The 22,500-nt window shown below is 42.4% G+C and overlaps 1 protein-coding gene across 1 annotated transcript in view; it reads right to left on the bottom strand.

The window, feature by feature from the left end:
* The window catches only part of LOC143277382 (QRFP-like peptide receptor), a 51,832-nt gene extending 45,367 nt beyond the window's left edge, over positions 1 to 6,465 (bottom strand). Inside the window, exon 1 of the mRNA XM_076582168.1 lies at positions 5,991 to 6,465. Coding sequence (XP_076438283.1) covers positions 5,991 to 6,465 — 475 coding nt within the window. The remainder of the gene's footprint in view (positions 1 to 5,990) is intronic.
* Positions 6,466 to 22,500: the final 16,035 nt, after the last annotated feature.

Raw genomic sequence — 22,500 nt, 5'->3', positions numbered from 1 at the left:
GAACGGCGGCCAATAGTCGAGAGTTTGAATCTGGGTATACGCATAGTGGAGTGGATCCGAAGCTGATCGTAGTGAGCGAGATGGAGTGTAGAGGTGAAGGCAGCCACAGAGATTCATAAAGCTGGCAGTTAGTTCATCAATATATCTCTGATTATCAGTTCGGATTGGTCTGTTTTTATCTACCAGTCCAGTTAACTGCCATGTCTTTGGAAATTTATTCAGGTGACTAGCCTGTTTAAGTTTATTGATTCAACTGATAGACAGGTTTTATTCAGTCGACTGGTATGTCTTTTGTTTATTCATTGCTGATATTTTTAGCTCATTGGTATGTCTTTTGTTTATTAATTCAGTTAACTGGTATGTTTTTTTCTCAGTGTTCTTTACCATCAACCGACGGACAGATCTTTGTTTATATCATTCAGCTGAAGGGCACATCACTCGTTTTTTTGTGTGTGTGGGTTTTTTTGTTTGTTTGTTTGTTTGTTTTTGTTTTGTTTTCTTTTTAAATTTATTCAGGTGATTGCCAAGACTGTCGTTACCATTGTACAAAACGTCAAAGCGTTGGAAGCCAACGAAGCCAGTGAACACATGAAGTGATTTCGTGCAGGAATCAATCCTTCGAGTCTCTGGTTAGTCAGAGCAATCCATCATCGAGTTATGTTTTCGCTAGCATGGCATTCATTTGTTAGGCCTATCATCAGAAACCCATTAGGGTGCTATCACCAGCAGAATCCCATTATCTTCTTACCGCTGAAGCTCCTTTGTGGACCCTGGCCTTGACTGAATAGTGTGCTGCAAGGGGGGTGGGGGGGGGGATTGGGGACGGGGAGGTGGGGTGCGGGGGTGGTGGTGGTGGTGGTGGAAAACAAACGTGTTATGTAGGAAGTCTAGACGATTAGAAAACAAACACAAAAAAGAGAGAAACTGAAGTGGATGCAAAAAACACTCTCTCTCTCTCTCTCTCTCTCTCTCTCTCTCTCTCACTCTCTCTGTGTCTGTCTCTGTCTGTCTGTCTCTCTCTCCCTTTCTCTCTGTTGTTATATGATTCTGTGCGTGTACGTGTGTGAATGCGTAAATGAGAAATACACACACACACATACACACACACACAATATATATATATATGTGTGTGTGTGTGTGTGTGTGTGTGTGTGTGTGTGTGTGTGATATAGAGATAGATAGATAGATGGATAGATAGATAGATTTTCGAACATTTTAATGACTTGGCCATTTTGCCCGTGTCCAGGGGGTGGGTAGGGGTCGGGAGGTGGGACGAAGGGACAATCCTGATTACAGACAGTGTGAAACACAAGTCATCGCCGTGAAACATGCATGTTTCCTTGAACCAAAAATAGGGTCTGAGCGATTCATGGTACTTATAGGTCATTTCATCTACATCGGAATCAACAACATAATTCGAACGTTGGAACGCGCGCGCGTCTACATCGTTTGAATACCTACACCGTTTGAATACCTACAACATATTCGTAATAATAATAATAATAATTATTATTATTATTATTATTATCATTATTATTATTATTATTATTATTATTATTATTATCATTATTATTACAACATATTCGTCTTATACATGATTCGAAATTGGCAATGGAAACAATCTATTTTTTAAATGACTATCACGCCAAACACTCACACACACACACACACACACACACACACACACACACACACACACACACACACACACACACACACACACACACACACACACACACACACACACACACACACACACACACACACACACACATACGCGCGCGTGCGCACAAGTGCATGTGTACAAACATAAATGTCAAGAATATTAATGTGTGTTCAAACGTTTTGCGTTGATAGCTTTCTGAGAACGAACGCGTTTGACAAAAATAAAGCGAGTGCCAAACTCAATCTTGAATCAGAAAGAAGCAAAGTTAAGTTGAACGCGTTTGGACGGACGTAGTATTTTTCTGGAATGTACAATTCACGTATGGATTTATACTGGGCACACACCAAGATAAAATGTAATTCGGTTTCTTCTCTTCCAGGAGAAAATGGACAATTAACATTTTCTCTATTCTTTGAGTACCTCAAATGATGGGGTTTCAGGTGGGACACACCCAGTCTTATTCGTGTTAAATGTCTTCTTAGAACAGGATATCTGATTGTTTTTAGATATTTTGGAACGTCATGCTGTTGTCTGAACGAGGAATATAACTGAAATATTTCGTTTGACAAAAAGTGTGGAATCTAAGTCTAGCAAATAGCAATCAACCAATTTATGTTTAAAGATAGATACAAAGGCTTTTACATCTTCCACACCTTCATTTCGAAACCAGATGTATACAACGTAAAACATACTTTTGTTCTTTCTACCCTTACAGTGAATGGCACAGAGCAGTTTGTAGGATTTTTTTTAGGGATACGATTTTCATCCATTCTAGTAATCTTTATCCAGTACCTAATATTTTGAAAAGGTTTGAATGTACAATGGGTATCTACCAGTTCCGGAGTACACAAGTGCACTTGGTGTCTTTATGCTGACATTCAGCAAGCGTTTAATAGCGAGCAGATGCACTCTTTCACTGGCAGTGTGATCAGCTGTCAGGCCCCTAACGTGGGAGCCGTATGTCAAAATGGGATGAAACAGATAGATAGATAGATAGATAGATAGATAGATAGATAGATAGAGATTGATTGATTGATTGATATGGATACTTATATAGCGCCTATCCTCGGTCGGAGACCAAGCTCTAAGCGCTTTACAAACACGGGGTCATTTGCACAACAGGCTGCCTACCTGGGTAGAGCCGATTGACGGCTGCCACTGGGCGCTCATCATTCGTTTCCTGTGTCATTCAATCAGATTTCAGGCACGCACACATACACACTCAAACAGATATGTAACATTTTACGAGTATGACCGTTTGTTGTTGTCGTTGTTTTCTTATTTACCCCGCCATGTAGGCAGCCATTCTCCGTTTTGGGGTGTGTGCATGCTGAGTATGCTTTTGTTTCCATAACCCACCGAACGCTGATATAGATTACAGGATCTTTAACGTGCGTAGTTGATCTTCTGTGTGCGTATAAATACGAAGAGGGTTCAGGCACTAGCAGGTCTGCACATATGTTGACCCTCCTCCTCCTCCCATTCTTCCTCCTCCGCAGTCTTCTGTGAAATCCCCCAGTCCCCATCCTCCCGCTCATTCTTCATATTCCTCTTTGATATTGACCTGAGGACTATGAACAGACGGGAGACGTCGGGAGTGGGTTGTAGGTTCATCCATCACCATAGACAGCTGGCCATTTTCTGTTCAGCTGCATGCTCGTTCCATGCCTTTCTGTCTTGACCCGGGGGGGACGGACTTAGGTGGGTAGCACCTGTCGCGTGCATTCAGACGCCTTCCGGTCAGACGCACTGCTTAACTCTGTGTGTGTGTGTGTATGCGCGCGCGCGCGCGTGCGTGTGTGCGTGTGTGTTGTGTGTGTGTGTGTGTGTGTGTGTGTGTGTGTGTGTGTGTGTGTGCGCGTGTGTGCGTGCGAGCGTGCGTGCGTGCGTGTGTGTGAGTGTGAGTGTGTGTGTGTGTGTGTGTGTGTGTGTGTGTGTGTGTGTGTGTGCTTGTGCTGAAATATTCGTGTGCGTATAGCCTACGTGTATGAGAGCGTGAGAGAGAAATAAACAACAAGAGGGAAGAAGAATACGAATGTGCGATTGTTGTTTTTTTGTTTGTTTGTTTTTGTAATTAAAAGTACTCTTTAGCCTCTTTTCGAAAGGGAAGAAATAACACAGTTACCACTACGATGTTCCGATTAATAAAACAAAGAAATCTGAGAGACAGAAAGAAAGGGAGAGAGAGGGGGGGGGGGGGGTGGAGGTGGAGGTGCGGAGGGTCGAGAATGGGATCGACGTAATTGCGATGGTTACATCACAAACACATCCAAATGCCTTCTATGAAACGTTTCCCTCTTCTTTTCATTGCATGTATGATACATTTCGAGAAATTCTGGCAATGTTTTTCAGTTTTTATTAGAGCAATTTCGCAATATCAGTTATCATACAGTTCTTTATAAATGGACACACACACACACACACACACACACACACACACACACACACACACACACACACACACACACACACAGATATTTCTGGTCAGGTGCATCATTGGATCTTGTTTATTTTGTTTGGTTGGTTGGTTGGATGGTTGGTTTCGATAATTTTGGACGGGTGGGAGGAACGAGACGATGACTATTATTTTTGTTTCTGATGTTATTGTCATTGTTGTTTTTACCTGTCTGAAGTTGTATGTGTGTACACAGCCCTTCTCATAGAACAGTTAAAGTGTCAACAACAACAAAAGTCATTTCAACTAAGAGAGAGAGAAAGAGGGAGAGAGAGAGAGACAGAGAGAGAGAACAGAGAGAGAAGAAAGAAAAGAACAGAAAGAGGGGGGTAAAGAAAATGATATAGAAAAAAACCCAATATATATATATATATATATATATATATATATATAGAGAGAGAGAGAGAGAGAGAGAGAGAGAGAAGTAATGCATCCCAATGAATCATTTACAGATTTTTTTTTATGTTTACTAACCACCCACTCTCTCCATCATTTTTCTTGATTACACAAGAAAGAAAGAAAGTAAGCTTGAGAGAAGATATCTTTCAACACAGACAGATATAGAGATGCATAATATGTGCTGGATTACCAGACACAAAAAGAACATAATTCCAGTTTTCCTCACGAAAATCGCAAGCGTAAATCGAAGACAGGATTTTGTGATTATGGTCCTATGGAGCTTTCGGCATTTACAGTCAGCCATAGAGGTGTGAAACCCCGCAGGCAGTAATTGACAGCCAGACTAATTTATATAGAAAAGCCTGTACTTACGCACACTGGCACGTTAGACAACGCGTACATCAGGCAATTTAGGCCCAACATTCGGCTTATATCACAGATTGACATAAGTTTACATTTGGGCCAACAACAAAGTGAGAGCTGTATTATCAATGGTTTCTCCAGTCAATGGGAAACTATTTACAGCTTAGTCTTTTGTGAAGGACTATGACTCTCAAACTAGGAGGCAAAATCGCACTGGCTCTTAGTGCTGCAGCCTTGTGGGCTAGTTGGCCTTTGGGAACGCCGACTGTCCTAAAACCCTCTTGGCCGAGAGAGTGGGGATGTAACTTGTGCAAGACACTCTCCACTATAATCAAATTCTAGCCCAAATAGTCGAAACAGCAGTTGCCTCCTCTGCTGTTCTGATGGTCATAGTCGGACACGACTGACTATTATATATATACATCAGGCAATTAACTCATATGACCTTCAGGAGGAGACTGGAGACCACAGAAAGGAAGGTGGCAGAATGGTTAAGACGCTTATCTGCCAATACAGTGTTCGCGAGGGTTCTGGGTCTGAATCTCGGTCTCACCCTTTCTCCCACATTTTCACTGGGAAAACACACTGAGCGTCAAGTCATTCGGATGAGGTCACGTGTGCATGTATATATGTATATAATTCATTTATTTATATATGATTATGTGCATTCACTCAAGGTCTGACTGGCGCGTTTGGTTAGGGCTTTACGTGTATGACCCCGCCATGTAAGCAGCCGTACTCCGTTTTCAGGAGTGTGCTGGGTATGTTCTCTTTTCCATAACTCACCGAACGCTGACACGGATTACAGGATTTTTGACGTGCGCATTTGATCCTGCGTATGCGTGTACACATGAAGCGGATTCAGGCACTAGCAGGTCTGCATATATGTGGACATGAGAGTTTGGAAATATCTCCATCCTTTACCCACGCGCCAATTACCTGGGATCGAACTCAAGAAACTCGGGCGAGAATCCGCACTCGTTGAAGTAGCTATGCTGAGATAAGAAAAGGGACGAGAAAACAACCCATCGAATGAAAAAAAAAGGAAAAAAAGGAGAAAAAAAAAGAAAGAGAGAAAGTAAAAAGAAAAGGAAACATCTCACTCACACATGAAGGCGCCCAAGAACCAGCGCTCCTTCCCGAAGAGGTCCATAAGCGCCACGGGCGGACAGATCATCAGCACCATCAGGTCGGCCACGCTCAGGCTCACCAGGTACAGATTCATCCGGGTGCGCATGGATCGCAGCCTCACCACCACGTAAATGACCAACAGGTTACCCAACACCCCGGCCACAAAGATCAGAGCCGCCGCCATGGTGACGTAAGCGTACACGTACTCCGGAGGGGACATGCTGACGACGTCGTGACCTGCAGTAGTGTTCACGCCGTCGTTCCGGCCGGATGTGTCGTTCCACGGGAAACAGGAACAGGAAGTCGCGGTATTGGCGTCACTTCCGTTGAGGTTGAAGTCAGTTTCCTCAACGGTGGCAGTGACGTTGGTTCGTTCTTGTCGGATGTGTACGGACTCGAAATTCAAATTCACGTCTGCTGTTTGACAGCACTCGCTGCGAGTTACCTCCATTGCTTTTGGTTTTATTTTATATATTCATATATAATTAAAAGATTCTATGGCTGTCCTTTCAATGTATTTGGGTTCATTGATCTGAAAATATTCTCTTGATTCCAAATACTTTTTTTAGACCACAATTTTATTTCAAAGCGTTAAAAGCAGACACCTGTTCAGCAACAGTTGATGTAGACTACCACCACGTCGAGACCGGCACTGCAATGTACCATCATAAGCATACTCATGTAGAGCTTTGGTGCAAAAGTTGTCTTTGAGAGAATCTATCACTCTTCCATTTTTTCTTCGTGTTTGGCTATTGATCAAAAAAAAAAAATTTTTTTAAGTCCTAATGCACAAAAAATGCATTCACACAAAAGCCAACAAAAATCCCGAACGACGACCACTTCATCAATCTTGTAAATATGTCATAAGTATCTTTCGTGGTGTTTGTGGGTGAAAAGTGACGGAGAAGAAAGAAGGAAAGGGGGTGGGGGTGGGGTGGGGGGGGTCTCCAGTTGCACGTGAAAATACAAGAACCGGAAAATCAGGAACGATCTCATTAAAGCTCACACACGTTGAGACACCCGTCCACAGAAAGACAACGTAGACTTCTGAACGCTGTCGACTGTTCTCTTCTCTGCTAGCTCGACACTCTTCCCCCTCTTTGCCCTGCCAGTCTCACAAAGCATCAGCGCGCGACTACTAACCGCGCGTGCATCGCTGTGAGAAGTACGACTGGCAGACACAGAGAGAGAGAGAGAGAGAGAGAGAGAGATAAGGGGCGGGGAGAGGGAGAAAGAGAGAAGGGTGGGAGAGGGAAAGAGAGAAGGAATGAGAGAGAGAGAGAGAAGGGGGAAGGAGAGAGAGAGGGAGAGGGGAGAGAGAGAGGTAAGAAGAGGGAGAGAGAGAGAGCGAGAAAGAGAAAGAGAGAGAGAATGAGAATTGGTGGGGAGAGAGGGAGAGAGAGTGAGACGTCAAGCGCAACAAGGGGAGAAGAAAAAAAAGGCGTGCTTTGATTGGCGCAAACAATGTGGACGCGTTATATCGAAAATGCGTCAACATTACCCATGATAACTGTTTATTTCACAGATTGTTTGAGTGCCAGATATGCGCTCAAGAAAGTGTTAGAATGTTGAGGAAACTCGATAGAAGAAATGCCAAATTCGCTGCTCAAGTGAAATGTTCTGTCATTCTAGTGGTGTGAGAACTATGATAACTGCATTCTAACACGTTAGATTACTACAGTTAGCCTGCTCACCTGTGTTGTTATTTCTGCCACAGCCCTGATATTCCCCAGTGCGGTGGGCCGGGCTCTAAGTCGAACTGAATCATTTCCCATCAAACGTGTCATAGAAGTGGTCGTCCACGTTGATTTCGATTCGATCTTCTTGACCACTCCTTGAATGCAGCAGCGTTGATTATCTTGCAGTGCACCACCGCCCGTGAACTTAATTTGGCTGGTATTTGGAGAAATTAATCACTCAGCCCTCGAACGGAGGAGGGGATGGTTAACCCCACAGCTTAACAGTGCTCCTTGTTTGCCATCATCAACGCCACGTCACTCGTTAACGTCCAGATGTTACTTCAGGTTTTCTCAGTCCTTCACTGTCAGGTAAACTTGACATGGAGATTGTTCCTTTTCTCAGTTTTGAACAGTCTGTCTTTCGTTCTTTTTCTTCCTTCTTTTCTGTTTGTTCTTTCCTTTCTCTGTGTGTGCGTCTCTATCAGTCTATCTGCGTTTACTTTCTATCTTTCTGTTCTTTCTTTTGGATTTATTTCTTTGCTTTTCTTGTGTTCTTTTTTTAATTTCCCTTTTCCTTCTTTTCTTTCCTTTTTCTTTTCCTATTTCATCCCTTCTTTACCCCCGAAAACGGAATATGGCTGCTTACATGGCGTGGTAAAAACGGTCATACACGTAAAAGCCAACTCGTGTACATACGAGTGAAAGTGGGAGTTGCAGTCCACGAACGAAGAAGAAGGAGAAGAAGAAGCAAAAGAAGAGGAAGAAGACGAAGAAGAAGAAGAATTCCTTCTTTCTTTCTCTCCCCGAGATGCACACCCGGCGATTTGCACAGTATTGCCAGGTCTGTACAGCTGGGATGCATCTCACGTTGCGTGGCATTGGTCGATCAATCATGGCACAGGAAGTTTCTCATGACCGTCTCTCGGGAGCCGAGGATGATGACACGTAACGCCATCAGCCGGTGGACACGCCTGTGGCTTCAGAGTCCAAAGTCCGAAGCACACCCACGCGTGTTACAGGTGGCGCATAGAACACCAGCAGGCGTGGCAAGGGGCACTGATCTCGATCAAGTGCAGGGCGTAAGAAGTTTCTACTGACCGGAAAAAAAAAGAAAAAAAAAAGGACTTGACATACATTTCCACTCAAACATTCTGACCCATTTTCCTGTTGTGGCTATGTCTGGGGCGTTACCACAGAAACAGGATAAGCTCACCTCCACAACACCACCCCCCTCTCCCGCCCGGCACACAGAGTAGTTAGGACACGACTTCCACATTCACAAGACCGATCGCGCGAGCGAGTGGTTAGCGCATTGTTTGTTCCTCGATGATTTTCCAGTTTATGTCGCCGCAAGCGTTACAAGGGCAACGATGAAGACTGTATGATGTTGTTTATTCTGACACTTTATCGATTTAACATTGCATATAATTGAAAGGAAGCGTTTCTTTCCCATCCTCGATTCACGCTTCCGATTTTTAGGGATTCGCCAATTTCCGGCATACTCCGACATTTCGAGGGTTTACACGGTTGTAGGGATTCACAGCTTTTCCTGGCAAAACAAAACGTCTCGTGATAGCCACATTTCGCACTTCGAACGCTTACCATTTTCGTTTAATCGACAGAAATATGATTATTATTGTGACGGACGAACCCCGGGTGTGGCTGTATTTGGGTGACTCGGAATAAGCGGCGTGGGAGCAATGCCACTGAAACGTGCAGATGACAGGGCAGCAAAAAAAAAAAAATAAAAAAAAATAAAAATAAAATAAATAAAATAAAAAACAAATAAAATAGATAAATAAATAAATAGATAAATAGATAAGTTAACCAACAAACAAGTACAAACTCTGCTGCTTTTTGAAAAACATAGGCACACAACAACTTCAGCATTAAACGGCAAATAGTCAATATTTGATGGGATATGGTTTGTGATTGCTATGAATATATATCCCACGAAAAACATTACGGTATCAGAACAATACGACCATTTATTCACAGTCATTTACGAAGTATATACACCTCCGCTATCTTTCAAAACATTAAATTAAAAAAAAAGAAAAAAAAAGAAAAAAGAAAAGAAAAAAGAAAACATGAAAAACAATACATAAGAAAAGACAAAGAAAAAATCTAAGAAAGTGAATATGAAAGAAATTGAAAAGAAAAAGAGAAAGAAAAGAAACAAAAGAACATAACAATAAAATCCACATGTTAACAGAATAGTGTAATCAACTGATCTGGTTGCTTTACATTTTTCATTTTCTACTATTTCCCAAATGGAAAACAATAAGACAACGGCCACAGAAAAGTGTGTGTGTGTGTGTGTGTGTGTGTGTGTGTGTGTGTGTGTGTGTGTGTGTGTGTGTGTGTGTACAGTGCGAAACGAAGCAAAATGTAATCTTCTAAAGTATATGGCGTTGGGGGAGGGGGGGGGGGGAATTCATCGTTGCTCTCTCATTTAGTTGATGTTTATCTGTGGGGAAAAGACCGGAGCAGTACAAGAAAATAAAAGAGCCAAATAGAGAGAGAGAGAGGGAGAGAGAGAGAGAGAGAGAGAGAGAGAGAGAGAGAGAGAGAGAGAGAGAGGGAGAGAAAACGAACCGAAACGATTGTTATCAAAAGATGTTGGTAAAACACATAAGCTTTTTTTTCTTTTTCTCCCCCACCCCCACCCCCAACTCCATATACTTTAGAAGATTACAATTTGCTTCGTTTCGCACTGTTTATATATATATATATATATATATATATATATATATATATATATATATATATATATATATATATTCTCCTTTTATTTTTCGTGTTTAAATCGATTTCTTCTCTATTTTATTTGCCATGCTTATATTTAGAAGTGAGGTTGAAAAGACATTCGGACTGGTGAAAACGGATCTCTGGGATATTATTTTATCTTATCTTATTTCTTTTTTTTTTTTTTAATCTCATTTTAGCATGTAAAAATACTTTACGCAATTCTATTTTATTTTATGTTATCTTTTCAAAAGACATGATAGAAATGTTAGGACCATTACAGCAGCAAGAATCGTTCGTTGCCTATTATCGTAGAGCTAAAAGTTTACTGCTTTTCAGCTTTAAGCAATTACTTCATTTTTGCTTCGTCCCTTCCCTTCTTCCTGAAAGAGAACGAATAGTTCAAGACAAGCGCTTTGGCTGGAATGATTGTGCTTTAATTTACTTTTTTTTTTATATAGATTCATGACACTTGCGATTTTTTTTCCATTTTAAAGATTTTTAAACCGCTTCATTAAATTCGTTTTTTTATGTCCGTTTTTATTCTGTTTCTTAAGGATAAATGAAGATGAATGCTTTAATATCGGGAGATAAAATGGATGACCGGAAACTGGGCCAAACGCTCTTTATGTGTCAGCAATGATTAGTTTCTATCACACTCTCTCCCCGAGAAACTGGTAAGCTAATGCCGCAAAAAGAATAAATTAATAAGATTTAAAAAAAAAACCCATAAAAACACACAAAAAACCAAAAACAAAAAAACACAAAACAAAAACAAACCAAAACAAAACAAAACAAAACAAAAACCCCAAAAGAATCACAGTCTTTATGGCTGACGTATGATATTTGCAAAACAAGAAATCGACAGAGCTCTCCAGCAGAAATGAGTGTTTGTCGAACGGAAACTTGGTCACTAGAAAGAGAACAAGTCAAAGTAAAGCAGCCTACATCGGTCGGCATTTCATCATTGTACGGTCATAATATGGATCTGTCAAAGCTTAAAACTTTCCCTATCAACATCACGACTTTCTGCTTCGACAGATGGTAAAAACATCGCCAAACACACCTTCGGGCGTTATGTACATGATAACCACTCCGGTGCCATCAGTGGATAGGACATAAAGTTCGATCAGGATGTCTTCTCAGGGTGACCTGAGGTGTGCACACTACTAAAGTCATTGACTGTTATATCCAATCTGACCGAATCTCTCTTAGTTCAATATCTCCCGCACGAATAAAAAAAAAAAAAGAAAAAAGAAAGAAAGAAAAGGAAGAAAGGGTCAACTTGTCGGAATCTGTAAAACGCACGCTGCGAATCTCTCAAAATGATTGCTAAGTTTTGCATGGAACGGAAATCGACACCAGAGAAAAAACAAACAAAAAACAAACAAACAAACAAACAAATCCACCTTTAAACGCGTATGCATAGTGCATACTGAGTGCGACTATTTTCTCAAGATCTCCGGATTTTGATGGTCATTCGCGGAAATTATACAGTAAGTGATGAGGCCTATACGGAAGTCATCTCCGAATAAACTTTAACGGCCTCCTTCGCCTGCTTTTAACAATATTTTTTTATGCTATCGCAAACAATCGCTTGTGCTTGCTAATCAGTATTAATGAAAAGGTATATAGCATTTTCCGAAAAAAAACACGAAAGTCTTTCTATGTTTGAGTCATAACTTAAAATGAAATGTTTAAGATGAGAGAGATACATTGAAAAAGGAAATCCCATAGATTATTCCACTTATCGTCTCTTTATTTCGCTGGTCCTGGCAGATATAATCATTAATGGACATTTCATACTGAGCAAAAGAAGTTCCTACTTTAAGAAAAAAAAAGATAAAAAACCGACTCACAAGCACACACACACACACACACACACACACACACACACACACACACACACACACACACACACACGAATAAATGGTGTATATATGAGAAAAATGAGACACACACACACACATACACACACACACATACAGAGACCCGCACGCACGCACACACACACACACACACACACGTACGCACGCACGCACACACACACACACACACACACACACACACACACACACACACACACACACACACACACACACAGAGCTTACTTGACTCGAATGTTTTTCTGAGGGTAAATGGATCAGCTAAGAGCTTCTTTTCACCATGCTCTCACAAAAAGGCTAAAACATGAATAAGAGGAAATATGAAGAAAGAAGAGGTGGAGAAAGGAGACGGCAGGAATGAAGGAAAAAGGAAAACAACCAGAGAGGGACAGAGACAGAGAGACAAGGCAGGACAAGACAAATTCGTCTTTACGAGGGTAATAGATAAACAATGCACATATTTTGTTTGCAAACAGGCCAGCGTCTCTTCGCCAGACTGCAACGGCATCCTGAGCTGGGCACGGACACTTATATATGATAGTCAGTCGTGTCCGACTATGACCATCAGAACAGCAGAGGAGGCAACTGCTGTTCCGACTGTTTGGGCTAGAATTTGATTATAGTGGAGAGTGTCTTGCCCAAGTACATCCCCACTCTCACGGCCAAGAGGGTTTTAGGACAGTCGGCGTTGGGATGGTTCCCAAAGGCCAACTAGCCCACAAGGCTGCAGCACTAAGAGCCAGTGCAAGTTTGCCACCTAGTTTGAGAGTCATAGTCCTTCACAAAAGACTAAGCTGTAAATGGTTTCCCATTGACTGGAGAAGTCATTGATAATACAGCTCTCATTTTGCTGTTGGCCCAAATTTAAACTTATGTCAATCTGTGATATAAGCCGAGTGTTGGGCCTGCTACGACCCAGCGATTCCCTTTCGTCCCCTTTCCCTTGCTTCCCTTTTCCCAGCCCAGTTGCGTCCCTTGACCCTTCCTGAACATCACCCGTTCATCCATCTCCTCATCGTCGTCCCTCGTCACGGTCATCATCGTTTATCATCTTGTGTGGAACTTTATCACTCCAGCTTTTCCGCCAGACCCTTCAACAGTGCCGCTCACCGTCTGCAGTCGGGGGTAGGTGGGAGAGGTCAGCGGTAGGTGGGAGAGGTCAGGGGTAGGTGGGAGAGGTCAGGGGTAGGTGGGAGAGGTCAGGGGTAGGTGGGAGAGGTCAGCGGTAGGTGGGAGAGGTCGGCGGTAGGTGGGAGAGGTCAGGGGTAGGTGGGAGAGGTCAGCGGTAGGTGGGAGAGGTCAGGGGTAGGTGGGAGAGGTCAAGACTTGTGGTTGTCCCTTCACCTTCTTTCCCTCATGTTCCAGCTTCGGAGGAAGGCAGAAAGGACATCCATCATCAACTTTCATTATTAGTCATCAATCGGGATCCAAGTTGTGTGTGTGTGTGTGTGTGTGTGTGTGTGTGTGTGTGTGTGTGTGTGTGTGTGTGCGTGCGCGCGTGTGCATGTGTGTGCTTTGATTGCATGAGTGTTGTATGCTATATTTGTAACAGTATATTTTTGTTTGGGGTTTTTCTTTATTGTCATTTGTTTGTATTTGCAATTGTTTGTTGGGGAATAAAACTTTATTTAACTTTCCAAGTCCCTGATTCCTTCTGTGTGAGAAGGTGGGTCCCGTCCCAGGAGGGTCGGGGCGCGACAGAGGCCGATCAACGAGGCTCTAAAGCTGAATAAGCAAATTGTAAATAAGAGGGAAAACACAATGCATCACTGAAAGCTACTTCCCTGCCTCCAGATCACCCCCTTCCACATTCCCTCCACACCACTCCATCCCGGTCAGAGCAGAGCAGAAGAGAACGCACATGAAAGCAAGCGAGAAGAAAAGCATGCAGAACACCACTGCCTTAACTAGACGTCCTCTCATTGCATGAGAAACATGCAGTCTTGCTATCAGAGAGACAGACACAGAGAGACACACACATAGAAAGAGAGAGAGACAGAGATAGAGACAGAAAGAGACACACATAGAGAGAGAAAAAACAACACACAAACAAATGGACAGACAGACGGACAGTGACACAGAAGCAAAACTAGGGACAGAGACATATTGACAACAAGGTAATAAGAGAGACAAAGAGAGACAATAGCAGACCATTAATTACGCTTTCGAGCAAGTAAAATGGTTATCAACTTTTCTGTTTTTTTGGTATGTGGTCTTTAATTGAAGAGAAAAAAAGGTATCCTGGGATGATCAGGCCCATTATGCCCGCCCCTCCACTTCAACTCTTCCCCCTCTCCCTCCCCCCTTTTCAATGTGCTTGAGGTGATAAACCTCACCAAGGTGACAGGGAGGAGAAAAAAGTTGTTTGTCACCTGATTGGCGCGCGGGATGAGGAACTGGGGGGTCTGGGGGGGGGGGGGGGGGAGGGGGGAGGAGGGGGGCGGATTTGTATATTTTTTGTCTGTCCTCGTAGGACTTTCATCATTACCAGTATCGCACCTGGAAATGACTCCAAGCACCGCTTGACTCCACTGGAGTCAGCCCATAAACACTCCCCATGAACAAATGTCAGGGCCAGCCACCTCAATGCGTTACATTACCTCCAGCCCATTTTCTTACAGGAATGTCTTCATTTCCCAACAAATGCGTGTTATGACATGAGACTGCGGAATAACCAATCGAAACCTTGTGGCTGTCACTTTGGGGCAGGACTAGGATGACTCAATCCCATATCCGCCCCCGGTGGGGGGGGGGGGAGATGGGGGGAGGGTAATTTTTGGACATCACACCGGCCACGTGAACGACCGGACAAAGGTGAATGATTGACTAATCACTCTGCTGTTTCAGTCGTCACTGTCACTGTCACTGGTCCCGAAAAAACATTATTTTGAGCGAATTATTTATCACAGTAACAGCAGATAGGGGAAATTAACGATTAAAAAAAAACCAACAACAACAACACCTTCTTCGTTCACTGATGCAGAACCTGGTTTGATCGTGGGACGTTGCACTACTGATCGCACCAACAACATTCTCCATTTCTGGTAGTTGTCTGATTTGGGCCTCAGTTTCGGCAAAGCTCCTCTCTGTCCACTCAGTCATGTTGTCTGCCCACTTCTTTCGCTGTGTGCCTTGTCTCCTTTTCCCCCTTCACTGTTCCCAAAAGGATGGCCTGGGAGAGCCCGTTGATCTTGTCACGTGTCCATCTCATTTTCCTTTCTTTTCGCGGGAGGTTTTCAAACCGACCAACGTGCAGTCTGATGGTTTTTCTTACTTCTTCATTAATTTTGTTATGTGGTGTTCGTAGGGGATGCGAGTCTCTTAAAGCATTTCATTTCCACTGCTGGGATCCTTCTCTCGTATGCATACAAGATGACTCGTATGCATACAAGAAAATAGAGAGAACCAGTGCATGTAGTAGCTTCAGCTTTGTACAGTGAGACTGAATATAGTTTGTTCGAAGCCATGTCTAATTAGCTAAAACTATTCTAATACCGAAATAGATGGATTTTGAAGAACCATTGACAGTGGGCCCAGAGGCAGAGTAGTGGGTACTCACTTATTTATGACGTCTATACATTGTTTTTGCATTCATATTCGGATTCTTTTAAAATCGTGAGCTATGTTTTTAAAATAAAACAAACTAATACACACACAAGCATACGTGTTTTCGATTAACTCGGCATCAAACAGCAAAACTGAAGTCTCACAATCGCTAACAAATGCAATATTTGTCTCGCCATTTCAGACAATGAACATGGCATTAAATCACAACAAAAATAGATATACTGATAGTCAACTAGCACTTTTCGGCAATAATCTACCCAGTAAAATATTTGTCAGCGAAAAAAAAAAAGAAAAAAATGGGATTGTTTACCCGAACGCGGCCGCAGACAATGACATAAATTCTCAGTTTGCCCCCCATTGATAAATCTGATAGGATTCAGTCAATTGCCGACTAACCACGGACGGATACACCGTCCCCCGAATGTCACGAGCATCGTAAGTATATATATCAACGCCAGATTACAATTTCGATAGCCGCTGATTCCAAATAGGTACAATAATTATATCATAAAAAATATTGATGACTCAGAACTTTTCCTAATAATTGAATTAATTGTCTATGTTAAAGGCAAGAAGTTAATATTCTTGTATAAAGCTTTTAAAAAATGTTTTTGCTTTACTTGAATAAAAGAAAGAAACAAACAAACAAAACAAGCAAACTATAAATAGAAACATTGCAGTCAAATACAGTTGGGGTGAAGAGGATTTATCCGCTTGTGTTCGGGGTATTCCCGGTAACTCATCGATCATTGGATATTTTACTTGTGATTGTCGTTCGTGTTTCCCTCTCGCGGAAATGTCGCTGTTTGCGATTACGTATAAAATGTGTGTGCGTGCATGCGTGCCTCCGACTCTGTGTGTGTGTGTGTGTGTGTGTGTGTGTGTGTGCATACGTGCCAGTGCGTGTACGCATGTGCCGTGTGTGTGTGTGTGTGTGTGTGTGTGTGTGTGTGTGTGTGTGCGCGCGTACATACGTGCCAGTGCGTGTACGCATGTGCCGTGTGTGTGTGTGTGTGTGTGTGTGTGTGTGTGTGTGTGCGTGTGTGTGTTTGGCCAAGCGCACTGATCACCACCGACTAAATAACGCAATCTCAGCCAACACAGCGACTGAAAGAATCACAACAGACGACGAAATGGTGAACCACTTGTCTGCATTGAACCAAAGACGCGTTTAAGGCCCTTCAAAATTTCAAACACAGCCCACCAACATACCTACCCCGATTGTTTTACAAAGGCGAATCCATGAACCTATCGTTGTTCATTGATGAATGTTTATCGTCCTTTTATGTATTTTTAATCTTGCGGTAGATTATACTTTGATCTAAAACGCTTTCCAGGCTAAAAATTAATTAATTATCGACGTCGAGGTTACTGATGTCATCTATTACTTCCTGATTAATCTCAGTTAGAATATCCTTATAGCAGCTAGATGGAAGTTGAGCAAATATAATGATTTTTAGATTCCAAGATGGAAGCAGAGCAAGTATTTTAATGATTTTAAGATTCCAGAGCAGAAATTCACTACCCACAGGGTAAATAAGGAAGTACGAAGAAATAAACCCAGAAACTATCCCCCCCCCCCACACACACACACACACAAACTCTCACTATCTCCCTCTCTCCTTCCCCTCCCCTCTCTCTCTCTCTGTCGACAGGCTAATGAATTCTTTTCTACGCAGAGTTCGGCTTGGGGCATTATAATCATGCACTTAAAAACATATTTTTCGTGAATTGTGTGCATGCAGTGTACACATGAATTCGGTTTCAGCCATACTGTAAGCATGAGTCATAGCAGTGTTCAGTACTGACTGAGTTAAATCCCATTTGATATTTAAGCAGCGGCAGTAGACGGATCGTCATTAAAGCTGTCGTATGGGTAAGTGGAAAGCAAGGGTGGGTGGGGATGTAGGAGGACAGGTCTCAGAGTAATCAATTGTGGGAATTCCCGATTTCTATTCAGAGATTATTGTAATCACCCATGAACACCACAACGTTCAAGTATCCCTGCGTGTGTGTGTGTGTGTGTGTGTGTGTGTGTGTGTGTGTGTGTGTGTGTGCTGGAGAGTGGTTCTATACTTCGGTTGGAAATCGCCAAGGCTGCGTTCTGTCTCCCACACTGTTCAACATATTTCTGGAACGCATTTTAACTGACGCACCAGAAGATCGTATCAGCACAGTAATCGGTGTATGCAGAACCACCGAGAACCTTCGCTTCGCAGATGACATCGATGGCCTGGCAGACAATGAGCTGGAATCGTCGAACTTGATAGAATACTTGATGAAACATCGAGATGTGGCATAGAAAACACTGAAAAGAACAAGATGACGGCCAGCCTAACACGGCTGCCATTTCTGCTGAAATTATTGTCTATGGGCAGAAACTAGGAACTGTTCAACAGTTCACATACTTAGGATCCATCACCAGCAAGGATGCATCCAAGCGAGAAATGTTGAGCCAAGCTGTGTCCAGACTGAAAACTGTATGAAAGGACAACACCACCTGATGATGCCCCTGCCAGCATTGATATAATTTTTTTTTCTTCCTGTATGCATGCAAGACATGGTCTCTAACGGAAGATTTAGAAAGACGAATCAGTCATGGAAATGAGGTGTTACCGCAAAAATACAATTCAATCACTCAAGGAGGCGTCACTGCGTTCGGCCAAATCCATATGCGCTACACCATAATCTTCTTGAGTGCAGGCCTTGAGTGCAGGATATACGAAAAATTAGATTGATCATATCCCTTGCGTATCAATTATCATATGATTTGCAGAAACCCAGACTTTGACACACCACAGACAGATGTGGAAGAATCCGGAGAACATTTTTGCGCGGCGCCGCAATGCCTCTTTGCAGAGTTGAGTGATGTCTGTGATGGCTCAGGCAGTAGCTGTCTGGTCCGTAGAGACCCGGCGTTCCAACACTGCTGGTCCTGATCACTGTTGGCCTCTTGGCTGTTTTGGGACCTGCCTGCCGTTTGCAGTCCGATGGACTGTTGCTCATGCGGATGTCGGTAAGACGAAGAAAGAAGGCAGATGCACTGGTGGTTTAACTTTATCTGTCTGTGTCTGTGTGTCTGTGTCTGTGTGTTTGTCTGTCTCTGGCTCTGTCTATATCTCTCTTTTTCTCCGTCTCTGTCTCTGTCTCTCTCTGCTCTGTCTGTCTGTCTGTCTGTCTCTCTCTGTGGGACGAGATTTGCACACACACACACACACACACACACACACACACACACACACACACACACACACACACACACACACACATACACACACACAGTTTCTTAGCATACTCTGTCCGTCTGTCTGACGCTCTCTCTCTCGCTCTCTCTCTCTCTCTCTCTCTCTCTCTCTCTCTCTCTCTCTCTCTCTGACGCACGCTTTCAGGTTACACGATTTTCGTTTTCAGGCAAGATGAGTTTCACTTGACGTTTTCGACAGGACGTAAGCGCAAATACTTTACCGTTGATTGACAACGCTGACATTGATGCAGACACAACCAGAAGGTCGCAACAGTGTGTATTAAAACACAAAAAACAAACATAATAGTCTGACAGTTCTTGACAACGCCAATGTGTTTGTGGAATCAGAATCCAAGGAAGTCCGAGTTTGTCTTTACATTACCAGGATGATCAGGGCTTCAAAGAATATTTCGTGGGTTCTTTGACGTTGCCGTTCAACTACGTATACCTGCTTGGTTGTCCGTATTTCAAATGTTATTTCAAAACCGTGAGCGCCATGTCTCGCGGGAACTCAGCAAGACATCGACAGACTTTATTGTAATTTTTTTTTTACCCTTAACTTGAAGTAGGTATTAACGTGACGATAGCCTTCAGATGGCCTTAGTGGTCGGCGAGGCTCTAAGGACCATACTTTGATATGATTTGACAGACAGAATGGGTCAAACAGATCGTGTAAAAAGAGGTGTTTTTTTTCTTTCTTTCTTTTTCTTTTTTTTTTTTTTTTTGCTTGTGTTTTTTGCTCAGTAGCTCTGTTAATCAGTTTCCTGATTTTGTGTGTGTGTGTGTTTGTGTGTGTGTGTGTGTGTGTGTGTGTGTGTGTGTGTGTGTGTGTTTTGTCTCCTTTGTATTGCATGCGTGTGTGGACACACACATACACAGGCGCACACACAGACACACACACGCACACACACACACACACACACACACACACACAGAGTCCCCCTCGTACCCCCCAGCATCCCCCCCACCCCACCCCCCACACACCCAAAAAAAAGAAAAGAAAAAAAAGCCTACCCTGAAATAACCCCCAAGGTCAACATTTCCAGGGATTCATTTGCAGGCGCGACACCGGAAAGTAATGACTGCTCACTTCCAAGAACTGGACAAGAGAGGCAGGGATTGCTGGAGGGAGGTTGGCGTGTTGGTCTGTCCTCCTTGCTACTGGCCTGCATACAGTTAACGCTCGTGCGCTTCGTGCGTGGTCAGAATAGCTTGACATTTGTGGTTTGAACTCTATTGTTCGATTTGAAAAGTCTGTTTGCAGTGGCAGTGGCGGTTGCAGCAGCAGTAGTAGTAGTAGTAGTAGTAGTGGTGGCAGAAGTAGTGGTGATGCTAGTAGTAGTTAAAGTAGTAGAGGTTTTGTAGTTGTTGTTTTTTTGTTTAGTTTTTTGCTCAGTAGCTCTGTTAACCCTTTCACCGCCAGTCAATTTAGAATACAAAATTCCCTTGTGGTATAAACACAGAAAAGACAGTGGCTAAGAATAGCTGCGGATTCCCCCTGCGATGTATTGAAAATATGGCCTATCCTACCACCGAACATTAAGAGCAGTAGGTTCATGGATAACAGACCAATAAATGGTCACCTTTCAGTGACATGGGTCCTCTACCACGCCTGTGCATAAATGAGAGCTTGGCGGTGAAAGGGTTAATCAGTTTCCTGTTGCATTCTTTGTTGTTGTTGTTGTTGTTGTTGTTGTTGTGTGTGTGTGTGTGTGTGTGTGTGTTCTTTGTATTGCACATGTGCGTGGACACACACACACACATACACACGCGCGCACGCATACACACACGCACGCACGCACACACACACACACACACACACACACACAACACACACACACACACACACACACACACACACACACACACACAACACACACACACACACACACACACACACACACACACACACACAAAGCGACAACCGAGCGAAAAAAGAAGAAGAAAAAAAAATCCTGCCCTGAAATAACTCACAAGGTCAACATTTCTCAGGATTCATGCAGTAGCAGTGATAGTTGCAGCAGCAGCAGTAGCAGTAGCACTAGTGGTAGAAGTAGTGGTGATGCTAGCAGCAGTAGTAGTAGTAGTAGTAGTAGTAGTGGAAGTAGTAGTAGTAGTTGTAGTTGTCAATTTTACGCATTTCCATTTTGAGAGAGATAACAACAACAAAGTGGAAAGATGGGAACAGTGGGTTGCAGAGAATTGGGAGGGGGCGCTGGGAAGTGTGTGTGTGTGTGTGTGTGTGTGTGTGTGTGTGTGTGTGTGTGTGTGTGTGTGTGTGTGTGTGTGTGTGTGTGTGTGTGTGTGTGTGTGTGTGTGTGTGTGTGTGTGTGTGTGTGTGTGTGTGTGTGAAAACAATCGGAATAATAGGAGAAAAGCACAGAACATAACCAAACTAATGGGGAAAATATACATCAAAATATACAAGTGTCCTGTTTGACAGTACAAGAAATTCTTGTGTTTTTTTTCTGTTAACGTCTTAAAAATGTCAAAAAGTACAGCCACGTGAACTCCGCTGTAAGTAAAAAAAACAACAACAAAAAACAAACATACAAATAAACAACAACAACAACAACAAAATCAACAACGCTTATCGACTCTTGGGTTCAATTATTTTATTTACATTTTGATAACACATAGACGATTTGCAAAATTATATGTACCTAGAGTCTACAAAATAGACGAAACACGAAAATAAAAGAAAAGAAATAAACACAATAACATAAAAAAGTATTCTGGGGAAAACTACTGCGAATAAGTATATAAATCACCCGAATACGCCATCAAATATAAGAGAAAACACCCATTTCACATAAAATATCAATTATATACATTTGATAGATATACTTTCTTCATTTACTCGTGTTAAAAGTTGTATTTTTACTTTTGCACATGTTCAACATTGAATATTTGTACTTGTGTATAGGCAAAACAAAACAAAACAAAACAAAACGAAGCAAAACAAAACAAAAATCTTAGCTCAATTGAAATGTTGATTTTTTTTCACACAAAATATCCAGGAGAGTAAAATTTAGATTTTATAAATTGAGAAACTCTCACTGTTAAAAAAATCACAAGTTGTTATCATTCAAAGGTACATACGGTGACCGCTTTATCTCGAAGCTGTAAGCTTCACATGCGATCATTGCCTTTTATTCTTTAAGCAATACAATGCTCAAATCAGTTGGAGCTAGAAAGGCGTTAATCTATTTTGCATTTTTATCTAATCATACATTTTCCCTATGACATTAGCAAATCAGGGACGCCGTCTGTAATTATATCAGTGTAGGACTCCAAAATCATCATATGCTCATTGAGTTTCAAATTCACGCAAATTGTACATTTTTTAGTATTCAAATATT

Source organism: Babylonia areolata, chromosome 2 (assembly GCF_041734735.1).
Source record: "Babylonia areolata isolate BAREFJ2019XMU chromosome 2, ASM4173473v1, whole genome shotgun sequence".
Lineage (NCBI taxonomy): Eukaryota > Metazoa > Mollusca > Gastropoda > Neogastropoda > Buccinidae > Babylonia > Babylonia areolata.
This window is presented reverse-complemented; position numbering and strand designations above follow the sequence as displayed.